General features: G+C 37.9%; 1 protein-coding gene across 2 annotated transcripts in view; it reads left to right on the forward strand.

Moving 5' to 3' along the window:
• The first annotated feature begins 310 nt into the window (after nucleotides 1-310).
• BLTP1 (bridge-like lipid transfer protein family member 1) overlaps nucleotides 311-26,991 on the forward strand; it is a 210,715-nt gene continuing 184,034 nt past the window's right edge. Inside the window, exons 1-4 of one of the 2 annotated variants that reach the window (XM_033419363.2) lie at nucleotides 311-556; nucleotides 2,048-2,135; nucleotides 17,242-17,371; nucleotides 21,014-21,130. In XM_033419363.2, coding sequence (XP_033275254.1) covers nucleotides 17,275-17,371; nucleotides 21,014-21,130 — 214 coding nt within the window. In that variant the 5' untranslated portion in view covers nucleotides 311-556; nucleotides 2,048-2,135; nucleotides 17,242-17,274. The remainder of the gene's footprint in view (nucleotides 557-2,047; nucleotides 2,136-17,241; nucleotides 17,372-21,013; nucleotides 21,131-26,991) is intronic. The other variant, XM_033419364.2, reaches the window with a different exon arrangement.

A 26,991-nucleotide genomic window follows, 5' to 3' on the forward strand; every position in this document is an offset into this window, starting at 1 on the left:
TTTTGCTCTCTATTTAGAGCGGATTCTCTTCATATCAGAGCACCGGTCTCCTTTTTGTTAGCGATCTGTCCCCACCTGTGCTCATCTGCCTCTTGGCCTCAGGAAGGCAGTTCATTACCATTCCCTTAGGGTGGGTAGCGAAATGATTTTTCAAATCCGTCCCTAACCTCCGCCTCAAGGTCGAGGTTCCGCCCCCAGCCCGCCCAGTAGGGGGAGAAGGGGCGGGGCGTCCCAATTCCTGGGCGGGGCTCGGGTGGCGTGCCTCGAGGCGCCGGCGCCGTGACGTATGACGTTACCAATTGACGCAGCCGCAGTGCCGCCCGGCCCCAACTCGGACCCCTCCCATCCTCCTCCGCCCAACTGTGTCAGAGGTGGGGCCCCGGGCTGGACTTCGGGCGGTGGGTCCGGGTGGCGGGTTTGGAGGGTGTAGACCCGCGCAGCGCTCAGCAGGTCGTGTCCGGCTGGGCGCTGCAGCTGCCGCCGCCGCCGCCCAAGGCCCTCGGCATCACCCGGAGAGAGACCAGAGCGATTCCGGGCCGCCCCGGCGCTCGCTCAGGTGAGGGGATGGGTCCGGCTGAGCAGGGTTTGGGTGGGCAGCACTCTTCCCAGCATCTCTGGACTTCAATCTGGTCGGAATCAGGGAGGTGTGGCTTCGTCGCGACTGCCTGGTGCGGCGTCGACTCATCTCTTATTCGTTTGCCATCCTTACCTGCAGCACGGGGACTTGTACACCGGGTGTCGAAGGCCCATGAGAAGGCCAGAAGGGGCCATGATGGGTGACTGGGGGCTCGAATGCAGGAACTGGCCCCTGGGTGATGGTATGGCGGGCGGGCGACGCCCACCTGCGGGTGTATGGGAAGGACCGTGCACCTGCAGACTCTGGCTTCAGCCTTGTTAGCTGCACCGGGCTGCAGGAGACCCCATACTGGTTAACTAAGAGTCGATTTTGGACCAAGGGCGGTGGAGCCTTAGAAACCCTCTTTACTCCCCAGGCGTGGTGTGTTTGTATTCTGATTGGTGCTTGCTGGGTCTACACTATGGAAGAGTACGTTTCAGCGGAAACATCTTTTGACCAAAGGAGGGTGAAGGGAAGTTGATTTTCCCTCTGCAGAATTGTCCCCCTCCCGCTCCTCTTGGTCTTAGTTTTGACAGACGCAAGTTAGGGACGCTTGTTAAAGGGAAAGAGTTCTTGTAAATTTCCTCTGTAAGGAAATCATTGTTTTCCATGACTGTTCAAGCGTCTAAGTTTCAACTGGTTTCATGTTGCTGCTTTCAACTCTGTGCATGGCAATGAAGCGGATTTAAGTTCACTAGATACATAAGTATAAAAATAAAGATGTTAAAAAAAATAAAATAAAATAAAAAAAATAGATGAATTAACCAGAACATTTATCTTAATAAGTATTGATTGGTACATGCCTTATGTGAATATATTATTTAATCATCATAACAATCCTATCACGTAAAGTCTGTTATTACTCTCATTTTATAGATGAGAGAACTAAATCCCACAGCCCTAAAAAACTTGTCGAAAGTCAGAGCTGTGATTTAGATCAGGTAATGGTACTCCAGTTTCGAGTCCCTTAATCAGTATGCTTTACCACTCCCAAACATCGTGAGGATTTGCAAGGTGATTTTCATTTGATAAAAAGTGTGCCAGGTGGGAATAGGAAGGAAACTGAGGCACCATTCTTGCCAGCAAGGACCCAACAGTTTGAGAGAACAACTTTTTCAAGGAGTATGTTTTAAAGGTAGGATTTGACCTCTAGAACCCTCTGATTACCAAAATCATGCCCTTTCCATAAGTACAGTGGTTTTGAAACCTTTGGAAGACTGTAGTTCGGAAATAGTGGTCTTATTCTAGTTTTAGGAGTATTTCTTGTTCAGAAACTTTAAAAAAGGAAATGTAATATTGGATTAACACTAAAGACTTCTTGTGTGTGCACGCACGCAGGTGCATGTGTAATCAAATCATTTAATCTGAAATGGAACTGCTGATAAAGCCAGAATATCTTGTATAATTGGTTAAAATGGGTGATCTTTTCAGGTGTGTTAAGATGAAACACTGCAGACAGGCCTTCTGAAGATCAAGAAAAGGAAAAACAGAACATTACAGACTCTGGAAAAAAAACTTGGTAAATATTTTGGGTCTTCAGTTAAAGCTCAGATAGAGGAAATCTGACTTTCTTCTTCAATTGTAATTTAACCTGATAGAATGGTCTAAGAATGGGGGTGGGGTGACAGTAGTGTATAACGTGACCTGCCATTCATTTTACCTGACTTTTGAACTATTGCTGTGTGACTGACAGTTGAGTCATGTGCTTAGCTTGTGTATTGGCAGGAGAAAGAGAAGGGAATCGTTGGCTTGATTATCAAGTGTCAACCTTCTTTTCTCTCTTTTGCTTCCTCATTAATCTGCCCATATTATAAAGGGTTTTAAAAAGAAAGGAAGAAAATTAGTTGACGTTTGGTTTGTTCTTCATAGAATACTGTGTTTGTTTGAACTTAAGTATATTTTTCACTATGAGTTCAATGGAGAATAGTAGAAGACATGGTTAAACATGATTGAGAAAATCTTAATTAATTTCATAAATGTTTATTGAGTACCATACGTCAGGCATTTTTTCAGGCTTCTGTTAAGAGTAGTGGTCATCATGGCCCTGGAGAGTACTAGAGTAGTGAACTTTTTTCTAGAAGGTAAGATTTTTGTGAACCCATATCTTTTATTTATCTATCTATCTATCTGTCTATCTATCTATTTATTTTTGGTTGCATTGAGTCTTCGTTGCTGCTCCTGGACTTTCTCTAGTTGCAGCGAGCAGGAGCTACTCTTCACTACGGGGCGTGGGCTTCTCATTGCGGTGGCTTCTCTTGTTGTAGAGCACAGGCCCTAGGTGCATGGGCTTCAGTAGTTGTGGCACGTGGGCTCTAGAGCACAGGCTCAGTAGTTGTGGCACACGGGCTTAGTTGCTCCATGGCATGTGGGATCTTCCTGGACCAGGGATCGAACCCATGTCCCCTGCATTGGCAGGCAGATTCTCAACCACTGTACCACCAGGGAAGTCCCTGAACCCATATCTTTTTAAAAAGTTTTATATGCAAGGATGTTTTTGGTTTATGTAAAAGACTAGGAAAACAGCACTACTCATACAGTAAGTGTTTGTATTTATAATAATTCTTTCATATTATTTTAGTTAATAAAGGAAGGCACTCTACTAGAGCTACTTTAAGGTACAGTGAGAAACTAGGATTCTTACAGACTTCACTTTAGTGTACTCTTTTCCATGTTAGAGATAGTAGTAGACCACATGTTCTTTATCCATTCATCTGTTGATGGGGACTTGGGTTTTTTCCATATCTTGGCTATTATAAATAATGTGAGATATATATATATGGAATAGTACTCAGCCATACAAAAAAGATGTAACTTTGCCATTTGTGATGACATGGATGGATCTTGAGGGTATTATGCTAACTGAAATAAGATGGAGAAGGACAAATAACATGATTTCACTCATATGTGGAATATAAAAAACAAGCAAAATAAATGAACAAACCAAACAAAAACACAGTTACTGAGAACAGAGTAGTGGTTACTAGAGGGAAAGGGATTGGGGGGGGTAGGGCGAAATGGGAAAAGGGGATCAACTGTATGGTAATGGATAGAAGCTAAATTTTTGTTGGTGAGCGCATTGTAGTTTATACAGAAGTACAAATATAATGTACACATGAAACTTATATAATGTTATAAACCAATGTTACCTCAAAAAATAAATTAAAAAAAGATAGAGATAGAATTTCAAAAGTTCATGGGAGATTAAGAAAATTAACTCTTTAATTTGAGAAAATTTCAGGGAACTTATATATGACAAATAGAAGGGACGTGGTCAGATGCAACAATCTGGATGATGAATTGGAGAGAGATGAGCTTGGAAGCATGGCAGTCAATTAGAGGCTATTGTAGTAATCCACGTGGCAAATGAGAATTAGAAGCACAGTAGAGTAAATGGGATTTAAGGGATGGAGATGGATTAGATAGATATAAAGGAGATAGAATGGATAAGATTTAGTGGTCTTGAGGGAAAGTGGAGTCAGGGTGATTTCTAGCCATTATCATTTTTAATTTTATAATTAATGTTTAATAAATATTTTCAGAATAAATGAATTATCTGACACCTGGCTTGGGAAACTGAGTGGATTCCGGGCCATTTACCGAGGGAATATATAGGAAGAGAAATAGATTGAGGAACATGGTTGGAGGAGATGAGTTCAGTTGAGGCTATTATATTTGAGGCATCTGTGACTTCCAAGAAATGTCATTAGGCAGTTGTATATACAGATCTGAGTTAAGAAGAAGACTCAGCTTGAGATATAAATTTGAAGTCACAGTTTATAAATGGCAGTGAAAAGCAGTGGGAATGGATGAGATCAGTCAGGGAGAAAAACATAGGGTAAAAGAAGAGAAATGAGCATGGGGAACACTAATATTTAAGGGTATTTAAGGGTAAGATGGAAGGAAAACATACCTCAAAAGAGATGAAGTAGTGGGCAGGGAAGTGGGAGAAGATCAGCAGAGTCACAAGTAAGTGGAAGAGCTGAGTTTGGAGAAAAGGAATGAGTATTAGGCATCTTTGAGAAATCAAATAAAATAAGGATAACAAAAATATCCATTGGACATGTCAGTTACGTCGTTGACTTCAGCAAGAGCAATTATATAGGTGGATCCAGTTCACACTGGCTAAGAGATAAGAAATTGAAATAACTAATGTCACTTGCTCTTTCAGAAAGTTTGGTTTTAAACGGGATAGTTAGAGATAGTTTGAAATAGATAGATAGATGAGTTTGAGAGAGGGTTTTTGTTTTTTAAAGGTACGAATGATATGAATACATTTACAGTCTTTATTTGCTGAGGATAAGAAGCCATCAAAAAGAGAATTTGAAGATAGAAGAGTGAAGGAGAAGAATTGGTGGAGCAAGGTCATTAACCAAGTTGGAAGGGATAGAATACAAAGATGCAAGTCAAGGGTGCCTCAGATAGACCTCTCCCGAGACAGGAGGGAAGGAGGTGGAGATGATTATGGATACAGATAAATTTGTAGGAGGCAGGGTAGAAGTTGGTCCACGGAGTCCCTGCAGGAGACTCCCATTAGGGTGGAAAGAGTATGTGATTCAGTCATGTGATTGGTAGCCTTCTTGGTGTGGTATTGCTGACTCCTGATCATTTGGTGAGGAGGAATGGAGTGAGGGTAGTTCAGCTTAAGATGGCAGGTATGGACCATCAGGGTAGAGATAGCTTGCAGATATCTCACAAAATTACCTTTCTCATACTTTGTATTAGTTATCTATTGCAGAGTAAGAAATTATCCCAAAACTTAGTGGCTTCAAATATTTATTATCTCAGAGTTTCTGTGGGTTGGGAATTTGGGAGTGACTGAACTGGTTGCTTCTGGCTTCAGGTCTCATGAGGTTGTAGTTGATTGGCTGGGACTTTAATCAGCTGAGTGCTCAGCTGGGGCTGGAAGATTTGCCTCCATGATGGCTCACATGTCTGTTGGCCGGAGGCCTGAAATCCTCACCACATGAACTTCTTTAGGGCTTCTGAAGTGTCCTAACAAGGCAGCTGTCTTCCCCTGGAGCAGATGATCCGAGGGGGGGGGGGGAGGGGGAGGGGGCTGTGATGCCGTTTTTGACTCAGTCACAAACCATTGCTTTGCCCTGTTCTTTGAGAACTGAATCACTAAGTCCAGCCCACACTTGGAAGGGGAATGACTTAAGCTCTACCTCTTGAAGGGAGGAATATCAAATACTTTTTGGACATATTTAAAAACTACCACAATTCTATCAATTGTCAGTTTATTTAGGGCAGCAAATAAGCTCTTTAAAAAGATGTAGATTCAGCCTTTATATCCAGGTGAGAGAGAAGTACAGAAAAGTGGGGAGGTGGTTCAGTCACATTTGGCTCACTTTACCCTTTGGTCTCCATTGCCGCTAATTAGGCTCAATAAGTTGATGTGTTGCCTCTTGTAGTTAATTTTAAAAAGTGATTGCTGACCTTTGATTTAATAGAGGATTCTTTTAGGAGAAAAAAATGCCATAGTGGGCAAAATATGAATTTTTTATACCAAAATATGGATTTTGGTAACATTTAATATTAGCTCCTAAACTAGAATTTAGAGGTAGAAGGAAAGAACTCATTTTTCCCAGCAAAGAAATTGAGGACTAAAAGACAAGTACAGGCTGATTTCTGTGAACATATATGATATGAGAGGCAATATAACACAGACTCTAAAGCCCGACTGTCTAGTTTCAAATCCCAGGTCAGCCATGTCTTAGCCGTATTTGTGCTTAGCTTCTCACTGCCACAACTTCCTCATCTGTAAAATGGGAAATTGTAAGTAGGTAGTTATTTCTGACAATTAGATCAGTAAATACATGTAAAGTGTTTAGAACAGTGCCTGACACATAGCAAGCAGTGAATAAATGTTAGCCATTTTATGGTAGCTATATTTTATCATTATAATGGTGAGTTAATACCATGGCATGAACATTTCAAAGAATAATATAACATTGTCCAAAATGTTTACAGTCTAAACTTTATAAACTACTCACCTTATTGGACTTTGTCACTTTTGATGTATATGGAAAGTGTGTTTCTATACAGCTCCATATCCATTTAAAATACTGTGTCAGATATCACCAGTAGTATTGTATAAGGTCACATCTGCATTTTTTCCTGAAGCAGGCTTTTTTGTTTTACTAGGTACATAGAAGTTCAATTTCAATTACAGCAGTGTTCTCAGTTCATAGGAATTGGCTATTAAATGGATCTTTTGGGCTCTCTGCATAGCAACATGCTAATAAAAAATAATTCCCTTGAACTTGATATGATGAGATTGTTGGTAAACACACATGACCAGTTTCTTCCTCCCTCTCCCCCATATCCAAAGACCCTACTTTATTGGGTGAGTAGTTTGAATATATATTAGGTGGGGTTTTCTGATGTGACTTAAGGCAGAAGATAACAAAATTAAGAGCCAGATAAGAAAATGGAAATAGAAATACTGATTTTATTACAAGACACCTTCTTTAGAATTTTACTTTGCTGATGCTAGTTTTCTTAAAGTTTTATGCCTTCTGGTGTATCAATATGGAAGGGATATATAGAATTCTAGATTAAAAGAATTAAAAGAAACTTGTAGATTGTGTTCACCAGCCAGTACAAAAAGTGAAAACAAAACCCCACAGCTAATCAATTTATGGGATGCAGAAGTGGAAGGGTTAAACTTTTCACTCATGGCACTTTCTGTTGATGTCTTTGTATCGCTGGCCATATTGAAGAATACGTTGAAGGTAGTATTTACTTCTGGTGTGCTGTATGGAGGTGGGTAATATTTATAAATCATGGTTTCTTCTAGATTTGGAGAAGTTGAAGTTAGCTCTTTTTACCCCATTATTAGTAGATATGCTTTCTACAGTTTTTTAAGAGTTTCATTTTGTTTTTTGTGCTTTCTATGAATATTTAGGTGAACCAGCATAAATTTCTGGCTATAGCAGTGAGGTTTGCTAAAGTGCAATATTTTTATTGAATGATATGACTTCTTAGATGTTAAAAACTCTTCCATATTTGACATGAAGAACCATTTTTGTAGCACAGATTATGATATTAAAAGGTACTCTACATTTGTTTAGTTTGTTGGTTTATACTGTTTGAATCGTTGGTCACCATATCTGAATAATATCAGTACTTTAGCAGTAATTGCCTGGTGACCATTGAACTTTGGTATTTGATCTGCTTTTAAGAATCTCAGTAGTATTTTTAGAGCTATGTTATTCATATTAACTTAATACATTTTTTTTTTTTTTTAGTGCTCCTTAGACCCATGGCCCATGCTGTCCAAAAGTTTGGTGCATTTAATACATTTTTGATTGTCATTTATATCAACTAATTTCTTCTTTGTTATAAATTTCTGTTGTTTAATTAAATATATATATTTCTCTTTTATATTTTTATCTTTTACTAACAATACATGAGTCATTGTTTACTGGTGTGCATCTTATGGTTTTTTAACTTTCACCTTGCGTTGAACTGGTTTTCTTTTAAAAAAGAACATTAATGATAGCTTAGCTACCACTGTTATAATGTGTTTCTTGTCAAACACTTTGCTCAGTTTTATGTTTGCTCTTCAAGGAAGAGATGGCCATTTTACAACTTGGAAACAGGCTCAAAGAGATTAAGTAACTTGCTCCAGTTATCTCACAGCTAAGGAAGGGCTAGAAGGGATAGAGAGAGGGAGCTTTACGTTGCAAATCTGCTTTAAAGCCTATTCTGTTTGATTTCTGTTATTTCTGTTACTTTACCACTTTATTCTGTTGGTCTTTAGAGTTAGTTAATAGTTAATAGGTCAAATTGTGCTTGTTGCATGTAGAATCCTGGGGCTGAAAGGGTCCTCTAGGTAGAGAGGATTATTCCCAATCTGTTTGATCTAAGAGGATAATTGTCTGTTTTGTTTGTTTAAATGAACAGAATAGGACATTATATAATTTTGCTTTATGTACACAAAGCTGCCAACCCTGACCACATTTGTTAAGGAAACTAAATTTGCTTTTTTGCTCACTGTCTTCTTTTTAAGGTTTTTCCCATTTTCAGGAATCTTAGGTCTTTTGTGATATTCCTGGATCTTGCTTGTTAATGAGAAAAGTAATCTATTGAATTAATTTATACTAATAACACATGGTAATAATTAGTGGTAGCTATTATTGAGATACTCGAAAGATATTTTTGCATTTTAAGAGAGAATATTGGTTGGTACTCTATTTGAAGAAATGGATGGTGGGATTTTAGGCCTTGTATCCTGATGGGCAAATTTTTTTAGGCATAGAGGGCTCTTCAAATCACTATATGCTCAGTTGGTAATACCAACCTTTATATGCATTCCAATACTATCTTAAATATAAATGTTTACATATTTCTTTTGCTTGAGATGTTCAATTGCAGGTACTTTTCTGTTTTGTATTATTTTATTTGTGTAGCGGCATAGAATTGGAAGGAGCATCACAAAGTTATTTGTTTCAGGCCCACTGCCTTTAGATTGCTGAGTGCTCAGACTACTTGAGCCATTGTAGAAACAGTTCAAATGAATTAAACGCTCTTGAAACTTCATTTTGTATAAAAATGTTGCCATCTGATTTGTGTTTTACTTTTGTTTTGGGATGTCATTATGCCATAGGAAAGTTAAGCAGTCTGTTTTGGCAGTTCCTTTGTGTTGGTATGTACTGAGCTCTTTGGGTCAATTACCTGACTTCTTAATTAAGGAAGATATAAATGACTTTGAAATTGGGACCTCTACAAAGGTATATCAAGGTAATTTCTTACATATTTACAGAAACCAAACCGTACCTGAAAAGTTTTCAAGAAAGTGTATATTCTATAACAGTTAATGTAAAATCAGTCAAATTTGGTTTATGGGCAAGCAATGCAAAAGTGTGTACAACGTGCATACTTCACAGAATTTCTAGTATACAGAATGCTGCTGTGTGCTAATAGGTATTCAAGCTTGATGTTGAAGAGAATGCCAATGTTGATGAAGCTTAAAGGAGAGCTATGAAGTCGATATATTTGCCAACTCTTAAAACCCATGTAGCACAGGGAACTGTATTGAATATCCTGTGATAAACCATAATGGAAAAGAATATAAAAGAAAACAATGTCAATATGTGTATAACTGAGTCACTCTGCTGCACAGCAGAGATGGGCACAACAATCTTGTGCCAAACTATAGTTGATTGGCACAATCAGCTATACTTCAAAAAAAATTAAAAAAACAGAGAAACAAACAACAAAACCCCAGGTAGTTTCCTCTATGGAAAAGGAACTGTGATTAAATTCAAAGAACTTTAATATAATGGTCTGAAGGTATGTGAATGCCTTTTATACAAATAATTGTGACTTTATTGTTGCATGAGGGATTTGAGTATGATTAATTTTTTCCTTCATTTTTGTTATATTTGGAATTGGGTTATCAAAAGGATATTTTGCTATCATTTTCTTAAACTCAAGTGAATGAAAACCAAATTTTCTTGAGTGTGAAAAAGATCATTTAGGATTCTCTTGGCCTTGAGTACAGTGGAAATACTTGCTTACCTTTGGCAATAGCTCATAATTATGTACTTTTTATAATGATGCATTTATTTCATTCATTTATGAAACAAGTATTTATTGAGAGACTACTGCATACCAGGAACTTTGTTGCATATTGCACACTCAATGAATAGGGCAAGCATATCCTTAAAGAGCAGTTAGCTGTCTAGGTGGGGAGACAGACTTCTAAACTGATAATTACAATACAGTGTGGTAAATGCTAAGGTACAGTTACCACTGTGGGCATCTGGAGCTCACTACCACTGAGGAACTCGCGGAGACTAAATAAAATATTCCTCAGAGTTATCCCAAGTCAAGAGCAGGGAAGCTGCAGGTGTTTACCCACCAAATTGCTAGCCATCATTGACATTAACTCTGGCATTTCTGGCTTGCCCTGAGTACAAACTGAGCATGTTCCTGCAGCCGGACAGCAGCCTACAGTAGGATGTTACAGGTGTTCAGAATGAATCATCTGGTGTAGAGGTGAATGTCAGCAGTTTATGGGCAAGACACCAATGGCATTTGTTGCCAGTATCAGGCATTTACACAATGTATTATCTACTATGTGCTACACATTGTTCTAAATGCTTTACGTATCTGAACTCATCAATTCTCACTGTACAACTCTGTGAGGTAGGTACTGTTAGTGTCCTCATTTAACAGATGAAGAAATAGAGCACAGAGTGGTTAGGTAACTTGCCCATGATCACATAGCTATAATGTCAGAACTGGTTTTTGAACCCAGGTGGTCTAGTACAGAGTCCATGTTCTCAATCCACATAATGGTCTGCTTTTGGAACAATACAGCCTGAAGCAGGACCTTTTTGACTCTTCTGTTTTCCCTTGGTAACTGCTTCCTCTTTCTCCCTTCCTCCAGTCTCTTTCCTGTTAGTGTTCTTTACTTCCTTCCTTGTTTGTAGCTTGCCCCTCTCTAGAACAGTACAGCTGTTCAGCTTCCATTCTTACACTCAAGGCTATCAAATCAAATAATTCTTGCTAAGGTGTTAACTGATCTTTCTGATGGTTTTTTTTTTTTTTTTTTTTTTTTGCGGTACGCGGGCCTCTCACTGTTGTGGCCTCTCCTGTTGCGGAGCACAGGCTCTGGACGCGCAGGCTCAGCAGCCATGGCTCACGGGCCCAGCCGCTCCGCGGCATGTGGGATCTTCGCGGACCGGGGCACGAACCCGTGTCCCCTGCATCGGCAGGCGGACTCTCAACCACTGCGCCACCAGGGAAGCCCTTTCTGATGTTTTGATGAAGGCTTTGAGTTTCATATTGATTGGTATTTGCATTATAATTTTTCAAAAAGACAAAGATTTAAGAACCATAGAAGGAAAGACATGATGGTAGAATGACAGAAGATCAAGTTGATATTTTTGGGTTGGGAAACACCTATTCCTTGGCCATAGTTATAAGGAGAGGCCAAGGGGTGTGTGCTTGGGCAAAAAAAGCCCCTTTCTCGCCTGTCATGTTGTGCCTTCCAGCCACCACCTCCCTTTTTTCTTTTTAAATTATGGAAGAATTACAAGCCAATTGTAAAACATTTAAATAATACTTAGTTATCAAGAGTAAAAGTGAAAGTCCTGCTTTACTGATTCTTTTCCCTCCCCCAAATCTCCTCCCACTGCTCTCGGAGGAAATTCCTTAGCTAATGTTTTTGCAGATTAATAAAAGTATATACATATACATACACCATATATGTACACGCATATGTAGTGTATCTATATGGTGTATATATGTAATACACATAATGGATAGTCTTTTTTAAAAATGTAAGTGGAATACTATATATATTTTTGCTCAACTTGCTTTTCTCCTGCTAACATTACATGTATCCTGGACATTTCTCTGTATTATCCCCTATAGAGCTATTTTATTCTTTTAAAAAGGCTGCATATTATTTCACATGGTAATAGTATTTATATGGTAAGAGTGTACCATAATTTATTTAACTATTTTCCTATTAATTGACATTTTTTCTGTTTTCTCAGTGTGATATATAATGTTGCAGTGATTGTCCTTGAAAAAACATCTTTGTGTCTAAGTATTTCTGAGAAATAAATAGAGCCTTAGAACTGAAATATTCAAGTCAAGGCATGTACATTTTTATAGTATCTGATAAATTGGTCTTCATAAAGGCAGTTTACTCCCATCAACTGTATAAGTGCCCATTTCCCCATACTTTTGCCAATATAGTTTTCAGTCTAATTTTCGCTTATAGTGGGTGATAAATTGTGATTATCCCCGATTGCTAGTGATATTATCTTTCTCTGTGAATTGCCTGTTTATATATTTTCTCATTTTTCTATCAGATTATTTGTATTTTTTGTATTGACTTGTAGGATGACCTCTATTCTTGTAGGACCAATCAAGATTTGGAGTTCTATCTTTAAAAGTCTGATGATGCAAGTATTAGATGTTAGATAGTTTTATTCCTTCATGCTAGTGGAAGAGAAAATAGGTTGAATGTAGTATTTGAAAAGATTTTACAGATAATTCATTTTGAAAAGTAATCTTTTTTGGAAAGCTATTTCTAAGAATGTTGGTAGTAGTGGTGGTATTAAATTAGGGACTTTGATAAATCTCTGGCTGTTGCTGTGTTTGATTAAACTGTTTCACATTTTCATGCTTTTCTTTGTATGCCACTAAAATATTAATCGCCACAATTTCTTTTCTAATGTGGACAGCAGTTTTGAAATGAGTACCATGGATTTCAGGAAGAATGAAGAGAAGAATATAGGTGAATCATGAAAATACTGAGAGAACATGTCTTAAAACATGTAGATCAGTGTTACCTTCTTACATAATAGATAAAAATGCCATTTAAAATGATATGATACTTGAAAACAGTGGCTGTGTTCAAGGCATTGTCACTGGTATTTTGGATACAAAGATGACTAAAACAATCTCTATTGGTCATTATGATTCAGAAGAGAGAGGCAAGATAGATTAGATTCAGGTTATGTATCTTTGGCAGGAATATCAAGGAAGTGAGGCTGTTTTCTTCTATTAAAAGTTGCACGATTTTGATTTGTCCCTATATTGATGGTGTTTACTTTGATCACTTAATTAGTTGCCTGGTTTTTCAGAGTTCCTCTTTTTCCCTTTGTCATTAATAATTATTTTGGGGGGCAGTTATTTTGAGATGATATGAGTATCCTGTTGCTCATCAAAATTTAATTGATTATTTATATTCGTATGGACTCATAGATTTGTATTTATTAAATGGGTTGTAATTTATTACTGTTATTTATTTTACTGCTTAAATTGTCCCAGATTTTGCCAGTGGGAGCCTCTGGTTTTTATGTCCTTTTGACATGTTCCCATCGTTCTTTGAATACTTCTTTCCTTTCTGGAAAACAAGGCTCATCTTGACTTTCCCTGCCCTAGTTGTGGAATCAGCCATTTCTTCAAGGAGCTCTCTTAATAGAAAACTGTTTTTAGAAGAAAAGTTCTCTGCTCTTTATATTGGGGTGTTGCTGCTCTCAGGGCCTGTTAATGAACATACGCATGCATATACATATATACATTTACAGCTATATTTGTTTCTATATCCGTTTATATTGAAAACTGTACCTCCAGTTCTTATCCAACACCACAGGGTTAATTCTGATTTTCTTCCTTTATATATCCTCTAGCAGTGAGAAACTTGGCTCCCATTATTCTTGGTATATTTACTTACTTGATTAATCCCCTCCCCCATCCCCTGCATGGGCTATCTCCCAGGTGTTCGCCCTTCATATCCTGCTCCTGCATCAATGCAGTACCCCAGATCGCCCTCCTGCATGGAAGCTCTACCCATCTCTTTGGGGGCTGATGCCTTCCACTTGGGTTCTGACACCCTGCACCAGGCAACCTGCCTGTGTGGATGACCTCACTCGCCCGGGCTCTGACACCTTGAGCTGGACTGCTTCTCCTGCCCCTCTCCCCCTGCCTTGGACCCTCCTTCTTCCACTCAGTCTCCAGCACCCTGTGCCTGACCTCTTCCCTGCAAGTATTGCCTCCTCATCCTGCTATGGCTTCAGTACCCTGAAATACTGCCACTTTTCCACTAGCCTCCTCACCGCACAAATGGGTATTTAATTTAGGGTATTTAAAGGTATTATTTGGCTCTGATATTCTACTCTAGGCCACTGAGACTCCTGTCCCTCTCTCCCCCATGTGCAAGTGCCTGCCTTACTCTACTTTACCTTACGGCAAATTTTAAAATTACTTTAAAATTTATTTATTTATTTGTTTGTTTGTTTATTTAATAGGAGATGGAGCAGTCTGCTTTCTCTCTTTTTTAAAATTAATTGGTTTATTTATTTATTTTTGGCTGCATTCCGTCTTTGTTGCTGTGCGCAGGCTTTCTCTAGTTGCGGTGAGCGGGGGCTACTCTTCGTTGTGGTGCGTGGGCTTCTCATTGCGGTAGCTTCTCTTGCTGCTGAGCACAGGCTCTAGGCGCATGGGCTTCAGCAGTTGTGGCTCGGGAGCTCTAGTTGTGGCACATGGGCCTAGTTGCTCTGTGGCATGTGGGATCTTCCCAGACCAGAGCTCAAACCCGTGTTCCCTGCATTGGCAGGCAGATTCTTAACCACTGCGTCACCAGGGAAGTCCCACGTTATGGCTTTTAGACTGAAATGTTCAGGAAGGGAAGAGGAAGAGGAAACAACCAATTTGTTTTTTATTCCATCATTTGCTCCATGAAAAGGTTTTGCTGTAGGTTCTTATATCAGTCTGCACTTCCTCTTCCTTAAAGGATTGGTGGTGTGCCACTTAAACAGTGTGGCAAGGCATATAGCCCTGTTTCAGTCTGGATTTTCTGTGTCCAGTGTTATTTTTACTCACTTACTTTATGCCAGAATGTCTACTGTTTACTTTAGGGCCCTTGTTAAGTCTTAACCTTTACTTCTGTATTTGCTCAAAATATGTTCTTTTAACTATTGAGGCTTGTCTGTTGATTTCTCTTAAAGGTTTTGCATTAACTAGTAATTGGACAAATGTTGGTTAAAACTGTGATACTGCATTTTTCTCTCTTGGTAACTTGAATACCCTCTTCCTAATTACATTCTCTTTGTCTGTGGGTTGTTACAGTGGTGGGTGGTCCAGGTGATTTTGCATGAGGACTGTAGATCCTTTTGGTAGATAGATCACTTTCCCTTTTATGTGGCGATCTGAATGCCAGGGTACATCCCTTATGGAGCATCCCCTAGGAGTCACCACATGCTCTTTTCATCCTCAGTAGTGTGCTGGTGATACAACTGTAAAATGGTAAAAATAAGTATGAGATAGGTATAGATGTTATTTTATAATATGTAAACCATTATATAATATGTGAATATTTGGTTTTAGATTATAGGTCTTTTCAAAGTGTTTTCTCTCTTTTAAAAATTTTACTTCTTCTAGTCTACAAAACTGAAAAGGGAAGAAAGGAAGCTCATGTTGTAAAAGTTAGCCTCCAAATTTTAAGTTGCTAGTTGACAGATTTTTCAAAGCCTTGAAAAATACAGCATTTTTCCCAGTTTTATTGAAACATAATTGACATATAACATTGTATTAGTTTAATGTATACAACATAATGATTTGATATATGTATATATTGCAAAATGATTGCCACAGTAAGTTTAGATAACATCCATCACTTTGCATAGTTACACGTTGTTCGTTTTTGTGATGTGAAATTTTAAGATCTCTTAGCAACTTTCAAATATGCAATACAGTATTGTTAACTATAGTCACCATGCTGTTCATTACACTCCCAGAACTTATTTATCTTATAACTGGAAGTTTGTACCCTTTGAACATCTTCAGTCATTTCCACCACCCCACGCCTTTGGACACCACCAGTATTTTCAATATGTGAACATTTTTTACTCTCTAAAACATAGGAAAAAAGGTTTACTGAAAAATGAAAACATTAAAAAAATTTCTCTAGCCATCTTGCCCTTAGGTTTGCATATCACTTTTAATAATAAACCTTTTATTACTGAGCTCTTCATTTTTTAAAAATGCATGTTTAATTTGCCTCTAAATTATACTGATTTCAACAATGTAGAAATATGAAATATTGTAATCTCTTGTAGATAGTATCTTGCAATGTTGTTTCACCCAGTTTTTAAACTTGTTTTGTGATCAATGAAGATAGATTTGTGGCGAGTAAACAGAAAACACTTTTAAGTTGACAAGCTAACTGTACTGAATTTCATCTAGAAAGTTGTCCTCACATATTCTTCCTGTTTTAAAATCTGTTTTTCTAGTTGTTCATAAAAGTCACATATACTGTTTGGTCTTAAGGGATTATTAACTGCATAGCTTTCTTTGTCTAGCTTCTTTCCCCCCTTTTTCTGATTTATCACAAGATAATTTTGTTATAGGTGGGTTGGGTTAGTCATGCTAATGCTGTATTATCAGAGGGATAATTCTCTTGTTTCTTAGATCATAAAATCAAAACTTTCATTCCTCACTTTTTGCTCATTCTCAGTACGTACACACGCGCACACACACACACACACACACACACACACACACTTACATACATTTTTCATGTCTGATCACAATTTGACATATGATGTAATTTATCCTGAGCATCCAGTAGCAGGAGATCTGCTTACTGTCCAAACTATCCAGAGTGAATCTAAACTAGGAAGATTGTTTCTCCATGGAATAATGGGAATGCACAGCTGATAGAGGTTAAGAAGTGTTAATACAACTTAATATATAAATATATTATTATTAAGTAGCAGTTTTTAGGACAAGTCTAGGTGAATTTGTCTAATGTAGATGATTAATACTTACTCCTTTGTTGTTGAGATAAATATCTTAGATTAGATTTAAGAATAATTATGTCCCTCTTATTTTGAGCCAGAGTATAGTAAATGAACCTGAGTCTCTATTCATACTTAGAATGGTGAAATCAGGACATTAAAAATATGATACATTGTTTTATATTTTATGTAGAAATGTGGACATGTTTGTTGTTTGTTATATTTTTGCAAATATAATAAATTTCTTCTTATTGAAGAAAGCAGAATATGATTTAATAAACTTTCACATTTATTAAATTCACCTTATTTTCCCCTTACATAGGTTAAGTTCTAAATTTAACCTTTGAACTCTTTCAGGCCCTTAGATGCTATTCTGGAAAAACTTAAGTAATGGATCAAAGGAAGAATGAGAGTATTGTTCCTAGTATCACTCAATTAGAAGATTTTCTTACGGAGCACAATTCCAATGTTGTTTGGCTTCTTGTTGGTAAGTAGAATATATTTTCTTGTACTTTATTGTTCTCTGTGTATGGATTAACAACTGCCAGATTTTAAGCAGTGGTTGACTGAAGTTAGAATGCTTACAGTACCATTTGTTTATTTTTTGGGGAGAAGATTTTAATCTATGCTTCTATGAATATTTGCTCTGGAAGGCTGTTTTCCTTAGACTGCCTCCTTGTCTGACTTAGGAGAAGTCGGATGAGAAGAAAGACATAGCTTATCTTTCCTGTTTCAGATCAGCTCTTCCATTCCCCATCCCAACATACAAGCAAACACTTTTGTTTTATTATAAAAGTGATAAATCCTTGTGGTAAATATGTTTTTGCCTAATTAATCTTCTCATCTCTTTCCTCACTCTTTATGCACTTGACAGTGGGCTTTTCCAGTAATAAGTTTTTTTGTCTTATATTGCCGAACTTTTCTAGGTGTACACAAATAATACAAGACAGTGTATACTTAAATTGCAGAGAGAGGGAAGAAATACGAGTGAATGAATGAGTATGAACAAATAAGAAGAAATACAAATAAAATACCAAGGAAGGGAGAGGTTACTGTAGGCTGTTACTGCCCAGGATGTTTTGTGGAAGGATGGTGTTTGACTTGAATTTTAGCATGGGAATTAGAAAGATACAGAGAGGAAAGTAGGAAGGGTAAGATGGGGTGAGAGAGGAAAGGGAGGGTAATGGTAATATTTATTGAGGTAATATTTATTGAGCATCCTTTGTGTGCCACATGCCACAGGCATTTTGCATATATTGTCTCATTTAATGCTCACAGCAGACTTATGAGGGTAGGTGTTATTTTCCTATTAACATGTTGGGGAATTGAGGCCCATAAGGATTAATTAACTCACACAGGTTACACAGCTGTTTTTTTCTGAGTGCAGGCGTATGCTTCTTTCATGACACTGCAGGATGCATGGTAGGGTTATGGTAGAGGTGAAGTGTATATAAAGGGAATTATAATGATTCATGATTTGTAGGTAGGATTGGATTACCATTTCAATTTCAAGTTTTTTTTTTCCTAATTGACAAACATGAACTACTGTAAATTATCATTAATGAAAAATAAAAAGTAAAATGAAATGTAAAACAATACTGTGAAATATAACGTCATAAAAGCAGCATTTAAAAATTACCTTTTAGTTTAATTAAAGGCAGAATTCTTTCTTTTTTCCTTTTTAACATTTATTTATTTATTTTGGCTGTGCTGGGTCTTAGTTGCAGCAATCGGGATCTTCATTGCAGCATACGGGATCTTTAGTTGCAGCTTGCGGACTCTTAGTTGCAGCATGCATGCGGGATCTAGTTCCCAACCAGGGATCAAACCTGGGCCCACTGTGTTGGGAGCGTGGAGTCTTACCCACTGGACCACCAGGGAAGTCCCAGCAGAATTCTTTCTTATTTCCTAGGTGCCCCTTCTCCTGTCACCTTGATTTTCTCATTTTCACATTGTATACAGTTCCTTTCTTTAAGGTGGAAATAATAGCAACGAACAGAAAAACCTTGAGGGATTGTTTAATCCCTCTGTTTTACTAATGGCCTTACGCTGTTGAAGGGGATGGGGGGACGTGGTACAGTGAAAAGGCCATAATCCTCAGGTGGTTACTCTCTGGGAAAGAAGCGTACTTTCTCAGCAAATACCTTTTTTTTTTTTTTTTTTTTTTTACGGTACGCGGGCCTCTCACTGTTGTGGCCTCTCCCGTTGCGGAGCACAGGCTCCAGACGCGCAGGCTCAGCGACCATGGCTCACGGGCCCAGCCGCTCCGCGGCATGTGGGATCTTCCCGGACCGCGGCGCAAACCCATGTCCCCTGCATCTGCAGGCGGACTCTCAACCGCTGCGCCACCAGGGAAGTCCTCAGCAAATACCTTTTGCCTTTCTGAAGGGCCCGTAACTACCTGCTCTTCACACGGTGATTTACAGTAAAAATTAATGCAAAATGACTTTAGCTTAAAACAATGTTGTACCATGAAAATAAGTGTTCAAAAGAATTGTTCTAGAAATAATTTTTATGGGCAAATCATAGCACTTGCTACCTCAGAGCTATTACCATCAATCTAAGGTACCTTGAGGAATGTTGTATTTTGACTCTCAATGACTGCTTTGTTTTATCTATGTTAAATAATTTTTTTTTGTTGTTTTGCGGTACGCGGGCCTCTCACTGCTGTGGCCTCTCCCGTTGTGGAGCACAGGCTCCGGACGCGCAGGCTCAGCGGCCATGGCTCACGGGCCCAGCCGCTCTGTGGCATGTGGGATCCTCCCGGACCCGGGCATGAACCCGTGTCCCCTGCATCGGCAGGTGGACTCTCAACCACTGTACCACCAGGGAAGCCCTATGTTAAATAATTTTTAAAAAATTTTACGAACTTAATATGATGGTACTAAAAGGTTACACCTATTAAATTGCTTTATATTACTGTCTTAATCTAGAAAATAGTTATACTATTTAAATGGATAAGTAAAAGAAAATTTATTGAAAAATACTTTCTTGTGTTTCACATTTTGTGTGTTTACGAACTAGGTTTTTTGGGAATACTATAAATTTTATAAGTGACCATAAACTTTTCATGAAAAACTCATGATCAAATTTAGAATATTGTTTACTGTAGTAATATTTACTGGTGTTCTTTAAAAGTAAGTTATTGTCTTATCAATTGCAGCAAAATAGTATTTGGTGGCCTATTTAATATAGATATATCTTGAAGTAGGTTAAAATTGTCACTTTTTTCCAATAGTAGTTTAAAAGCAGAGACTGTTGACTTTTTAAAAAGTGACTTTTCGGGCTTCCCTCCCTGGTGGTACAGTGGTTAAGAATCCACCTGCCAGTGCAGGGGACACGGGTTCGAGCCCTGATCCAGGAAGATCCCACATGCCATGGAGCAGCTAAGCCCGTGTGCCACAACTACTGAGCCTGCACTCTAGATCCCGTGAGCCACAGCTACTGAGCCCATGTGCCACAACTACTGAAGCCCATGCGCCTGGAGCCCATGCTCCACAACAAGAGAAGCCACCACAATGAGAAGCCCGCACCCCGCAACGAAGAGTAGCCCTGCTCGCCACAACTAGAGAAAGCCCGTGCGCAGCAACAAAGATCTAACACAGCCAAAAATAAAATAAATAAATTTATTTAAAAAAAAAAGTGACTTTTCTATGATGTAAAAAAAAACATTTTCTTTATTTTTAAGTGGACTCTATTAGAAGTGAGCTTTTAGCCTAATAAAGGTAGTTTTCTTTTTCATAATATTCAGAAATATGGACTTTTTCGTCCCAGAACATCTTTGTGTATGTTTAATAACTAAAGCAGTACAAAGGAGTGAAAAAGAAAACAGGAAAAAAAGGGAAGCAGTTTTACTTGAAACATTGCTTTACTTCATCTGATTGAAATCTGTGTTTTTCTGGCTAATGACTTACAGGGAATGAAGAAAGTTGGATAAAGAATCAACTTCTGGTTTTGAAAATTCAAGTTATTAAATTGTAAGAGGACATTTTACCATATGGAAGTAAATCCTCTTGTTTCTGAACATGATAAATGATCTTTCACTAACAAATTTTTATTGAGATACTAAGATGATCGAAGGAAACATATAGTGAGATCCTTTATTTTCTGCATTTTTTTCTCCTAACAGCTACCATTTTGTCCTGTGGATGGATTATTTATCTCACATATTATAATTCTCGGAATGTTGGTCTTATTTTAACACTAGTTCTTAACAGATTATACAAGCATGGCTATATCCATATTGGTAAGTTTTGAGTAATTTTTTTCTTCTGTGTAATCTTGAGATGTATATTGTAAATATGTATTTTATAAACAGATAGTAGCTTTAGGAATTTACCTTTGTTTTATGAAAGTTAAACTAATCTAACTGGAATTTCTCTCATATAGCATATACTTCAAGTAGAGTTGAACTACCACTTGGTTATGTCCTTTACCTCATTCTTATTTCTTAAAGTGTTTCTAAGCCTTTTTTTTTTTTTTTGGCTCATAAGAGATAATCATTAAAATAATTTGAAAAATCTAGACATAAAATATGGAACTAGAAGTTTCTTGAGGTCCTGCTATCCAAAGAAAATTTCTAATGCTTGATGAAGTTTTACTGTTTTTTTTTAAACTGATACCTAAAAAATCTATAACTGTAAGTGGAATCATCTTGTGTATTTCATTTTGTAGCCTTCTTTATTAGTTTAGCTTGACTACTTATAAATGGGAAGTTTGCAAATAGATAGGAGGGTGTATTAGGAAGTTATATGCCTTAGAAAGCCCTAAACCACTGGGAAAAAGGGGTGAGGAGTCAGCAAATAGAATGTTTCTGATCTTCCTTAGAGTTGAGTACCTCTTAGTGGTCATAAATAAAACTTCTCTCAAACATAAGTACTCTTTCATTAATTTGAGGCAATGACTGGTTCCTGGAGTCACCCAAATTAATGGAGAAGAATGGTGAATTAGTCACTGCTTTGGGTTTTTTGTTTGTTTGTTTTTTATACTGAAGGTTCTTACTAGTCATCAATTTTATACACATCAGTGTATATATATCAATCCCAATCACCCAATTCAGCACACCACTATCCCCACCCCACTGCGGTTTTCGCCCCTTGGTGTACATACGTTTGTTCTCTACATCTGTGTCTCAACTTCTGCCCTGCAAACCAGTTCATCTGTACCATTTTTCTAGGTTCCACATACATGCGTTAATATACGATATTTGTTTTTCTCTTTCTGACTTACTTCTCTCTGTATGACAGTCTCTAGATCCATCCACGTCTCAACAAATGACTCAATTTCGTTCCTTTCTATGGCTGAGTAATATTCCATTGTATATATGTACCACTACTTCTTTATCCATTCGTCTGTCGATGGGCATTTAGGTTGCTTCCATGACCTGGCTATTGTAAATAGTGCTGCAATGAACATTGGGGTGCATGTGTCTTTTTGAATTATGGTTTTCTCTGGGTATGAGCCCAGTAGTGGGATTGCTGGATCATATGGTAATTCTATATTTAGTTTTTTAAGGAACCTCCATACTGTTCTCCATAGTGACTGTATCAATTTACATTCCCCCCAACAGTGCAAGAGGGTTCCCTTTTCTCCACACCCTCTCCAGCATTTGTTGTTTGTAGATTTTCTGATGATGCCCATTCTAACTGGTGTGAGGTGATACCTCATTGTACTTTTGATTTGCATTTCTCTCATAATTAGTGATGTTGAGCAGCTTCTCATGTGCTTCTTGACCATCTGTATGTCTTTTTTGGAGAAATGTCTATTTAGGTCTTCTGCCCATTTTTGGATTGGGTTGTTTGTTTCTTTAATATTGAGCTGCATGAGCTGTTTATATATTTTGGAGATTAATCCTTTGTCCGTTGATTCGTTTGCAAATATTTTCTCCCATTCTGAGGGTTGTCTTTTGGTCTTGTTTATGGTTTCCTTTGCTGTGCAAAAGTTTTGAAGTTTCATTAGGTCCCATTTGTTTATTTTTGTTTTTATTTCCATTACTCTAGGAGGTGGATCAAAAAAGATCTTGCTGTGGCTTGTGTCAAAGAGTGTTCTTCCTATGTTTTCCTCTAAGAGTTTTATAGTGTCCGGTCTTACATTTAGGTCTCGAATCCATTTTGAGTTTATTATTGTGTATGGTGTTAGGGAGTGTTCTAATTTCATTCTTTTACATGTAGCTGTCCAGTTTTCCCATCACCACTTATTGAAGAGACTGTCTTCTCTCCATTGTATATCTTTGCCTCCTTTGTCATAGATTAGTTGACCATGGGTGCGTGGGTTTATCTCTGGGCTTTCTGTCTTGTTCCATTGATCTATGTTTCTGTTTTTGTGACACTACCATAGTTTCTTGATTACTGTAGCTTTGTAGTATAGTCTGAAGTCAGGGAGTCTGATTCCTCCAGCTCTGTTTTGTTCCCTCAAGACTGCTTTGGCTATTTGGGGTCTTTTGTGTCTCCATACGAATTTTAAGATGATTTGTTCTAGTTCCGTAAAAAATGCCATTGGTAATTTGATAGGGATTGCATTGAATTTGTAGATAGCTTTGGGTAGTATAGTCATTTTCACAATATTGATTCTTCCAATCCAAGAACATGGTATATCTCTCCATCTGTTGGTATCATCTTTAATTTCTTTTATCAGTGTCTTATAGTTTTCTGCATACAGGTCTTTTGTTTCCCTAGGTAGGTTTATTCCTAGGTATTTTTTTTTTTTTTTTTTTTTTTTACGGTACGCGGGCCTCTCACTGCTGTGGTCTCTCCCACTGCGGAGCACAGGCTCCGGACGCGCAGGCTCAGCGGCCACGGCTCGCGGGCCCAGCCGCTCCGCGGCATGTGGGATCCTCCCGGACCAGGGCACGAACCCACGTCCCCTGCATCGGCAGGCGGACTCTCAACAACTGCGCCACCAGGGAAGCCGTATTCCTAGGTATTTTATTCTTTTGGTTGCAATGGTAAATGGGAGTGTTTCCATAATTTCTCTTTCAGATTTTTCATCATTAGTGTATAGGAATGCAAGAGATTTCTGTGCATTAATTTTGTATCCTGCAACTTTACCAAATTCATCAATTAGCTCTAGAAGTTTTCTGGTGGCATTTTTAGGATTCTCTATGTATAGTATCATGTCATCTGCAAACAGTGACAGTTTTACTTCTTCTTTTCCAGTTTGTATTCGTTTTATTTCTTTTTCTTCTCTGATTGCCATGGCTAGGACTTCCAAAACTATGTTGAATAATAATGGCAAGAGTGGACATCCTTGTCTCATTCCTGATGTTAGAGGAAATGCTTTCAGTTTTCACCATTGAGAATGATGTTTCCTGTGGGTTTGTCATATATGGCCATTATTATGTTGAGGTAGGTTCCCTATATGCCCACTTTCTGGAGAGTTTTTATCATAAATGGGTGTTGAATTTTGTCGGAAGCATCTTCTGCATCTATTGAGATGATCGTATGGTTTTTATTCTTCAATTTGTTAATATGGTGGATCACATTGATTGATTTGCATATATTGAAGAATCCTTGCATCCCTGGGATAAATCTGACTTGATCATGGTGTATGATTCTTTTAATGTGTTGTTGGATTCTGTTTGCTAGTATTTTGTTGACTTTTGCATCTATATTCATCAGTGATATTGGTCTGTAATATTCTTTTTTTGTAGTGTCTTTGTCTGGTTTTGGTATCAAGGTGATGGTGGCCTCATAGGATGAATTTGGGAGTGTTCCTTCCTCTGCAATTTTTGGAAGAGTTTGAGAAGGATGGGTGATAGCTCTTCTCTAAATGTTTGATAGAATTCACCTGTGAAGTCCTGGACTTTTGTTTGTTGGAAGAGTTTTAATCACAGTTTCAATTTCATTATTTGTGATTGGTCTGTTCATATTTTCTGTTTCTTCCTGGTTCAGTCTTGGAAGGTTATACCTTCCTAAAAATTTGTCCATTTCTTCCAGGTTGTCCATTTTATTGGCATAGAGTTGCATGTAGTAGTCTCTTAGGATGCTTTGTATTTCTGCAGTGTCTGTTTTAACTTCTTTTTCATTTCTAATTTTATTGATTTGAGTCCTCTCACTCTTTTTCTTGATGAGTCTGGCTAATGGTTTATCAATTTTATTTATCTTCTCAAAGAACCAGCTTTTAGTTTTATTGATCTTTGCTATTGTTTTCTTTGTTTCTATTTCATTGATTTCTGCTCTGATCTTTATGATTTCATTCCTTCTGCTAACTTTGGGTTTTGTTTGTTCTTTCTCTGGTTCCTTTAGGTGTAAGTTTTTATTGTTTACTTGAGATTTTTCTTGTTTCTTGAAGTAGGCTTGTATAGCTATAAACTTCCCTCTTAGAACTGCTTTTGCTGCATCCCATAGGTTTTGGATCGTCGTGTTTTCATTGTCATTTGTCTCTAGGTATTTTTTGATTTCCTCTTTTATTTCTTCAGTGATCTCTTGGTTATTTAGTAACGTATTGTTTAGTCTCCATGTGTACGTGTTTTTTACATGTTTTTTTCCCTGTAATTGACTTCTAATCTCATAGCATCGTGGTCAGACAAGATGCTTGATATGATTTCATTTTTCTGAAATTTACTGAGGCTTCATTTGTGACCCAAGATGTGATCTATCCTGGAGAATGTTCCATGCGCACTTGAGAAGAAAGTGTAATCTGCTGTTTTCGGATGGAATGTCCTATAAATATCAGTTAAATCTATCTGGTCTGTTGTGTCATTTAAAGCTTCTGTTTCCTTATTTATTTCCATTTTGGGTGATCTGTCCATTGGTGTAAGTGAGGTGTTAAAGTCCCCCACTATTATTGTGTTACTGTCGATTTCCTCTTTTAGAGCTGTTAGCAGTCGCCTTATGTATTGAGGTGCTCCTATGTTGGGTGCGTATATATTTATAATTGTTATATCTTCTTCTTGGATTGATCCCTTGATCATTATGTAGTGTCCTTCCTCGTCCCTTGTAACATTCTTTATTTTAAAGTCTATTTTATCTGATATGAGAATTGCTACTCCAGCTTTCTTTTGATTTCCATTTGCATGGAATATCTTTTTCCATCCCCTCACTTTCAGTCTGAATGTGTCCCTAGGTCTGAAGTGGGTCTCTTGTAGACAGCATATATATGGGTCTTGTTTTTGTATCCATTCAGCAAGCCTGTGTCTTTTGGTTGGAGCATTTAATCCATTAACATTTAAGGTAATTATCGATATGTAGGTTCCTATGACCATTTTCTTAATTGTTTTGGGTTTGTTTTTGTAGGTCCTTTTCTTCTCTTGTGTTTCCCACTTAGAGTAGTTCCTTTAGCATTTGTTGTAGAGCTGGTTTGGTGGTGCTGAATTCTCTTAGCTTTTGCTTGTCTGTAAAACTTTTGATTTCTCCATCGAATCTGAATGAGATCCTTGTCAGGTAAAGTAATCTTGCCTGTAGGGTAGTTGTAGTTTCTTCCCTTTCATCACTTTAAGTATATCATGCCACTCCCTTCTGGCTTGTAGAGTTTCTGCTGAGAAATCAGCTGTTAACCTTATGGGAGTTCCCTTGTATGCTATTTGTCGTTTTTCCTTTCCTGCTTTTAATAATTTTTCTTTGTCTTTAATTTTTGCCAATTTGATTACTATGTGTCTCGACGTGTTTCTCCTTGGGTTTATCCTGTATGGGATTCACTGCGCTTCCTGGACATCGGTGGCTACATCCTTTCCCATGTTAGGGAAGTTTTTGACTATAATCTCTTCAAATATTTTCTCTGGTCCTTTCTCTCTCTCTTCTCCTTCTGGGACCCCTATAATGTGAATGTTGTTGCGTTTAATGTTGTCCCAGAGGCCTCTTAGGCTGTCTTCATTTCTTTTCATTCCTTTTTCTTTATTCTGTTCTGCAGCAGTGAATGCCACCATTCTGTCTTCCAGGTCACTTATCCATTCTTCTGCCTCAGTTATTCTGCTATTGATTCCTTCTAGTGTAGTTTTTATTTCAGTTATTGTATTGTTCATCTCTGTTTGTTTGTTCTTTAATTCTTCTAGGTCTTTGTTAAACATTTCTTGCATCTTCTCGATCTTTGCCTCCATTCTTTTTCTGAGGTCCTGGATCATCTTCACTATCATTATTCTGAATTCTCTTTCTGGAAGGTTGCCTATCTCCA

The sequence above is a fragment of the Orcinus orca genome, chromosome 4 (assembly GCF_937001465.1).
Source record: "Orcinus orca chromosome 4, mOrcOrc1.1, whole genome shotgun sequence".
In the NCBI taxonomy this organism is placed as follows: Eukaryota; Metazoa; Chordata; class Mammalia; order Artiodactyla; family Delphinidae; genus Orcinus; species Orcinus orca.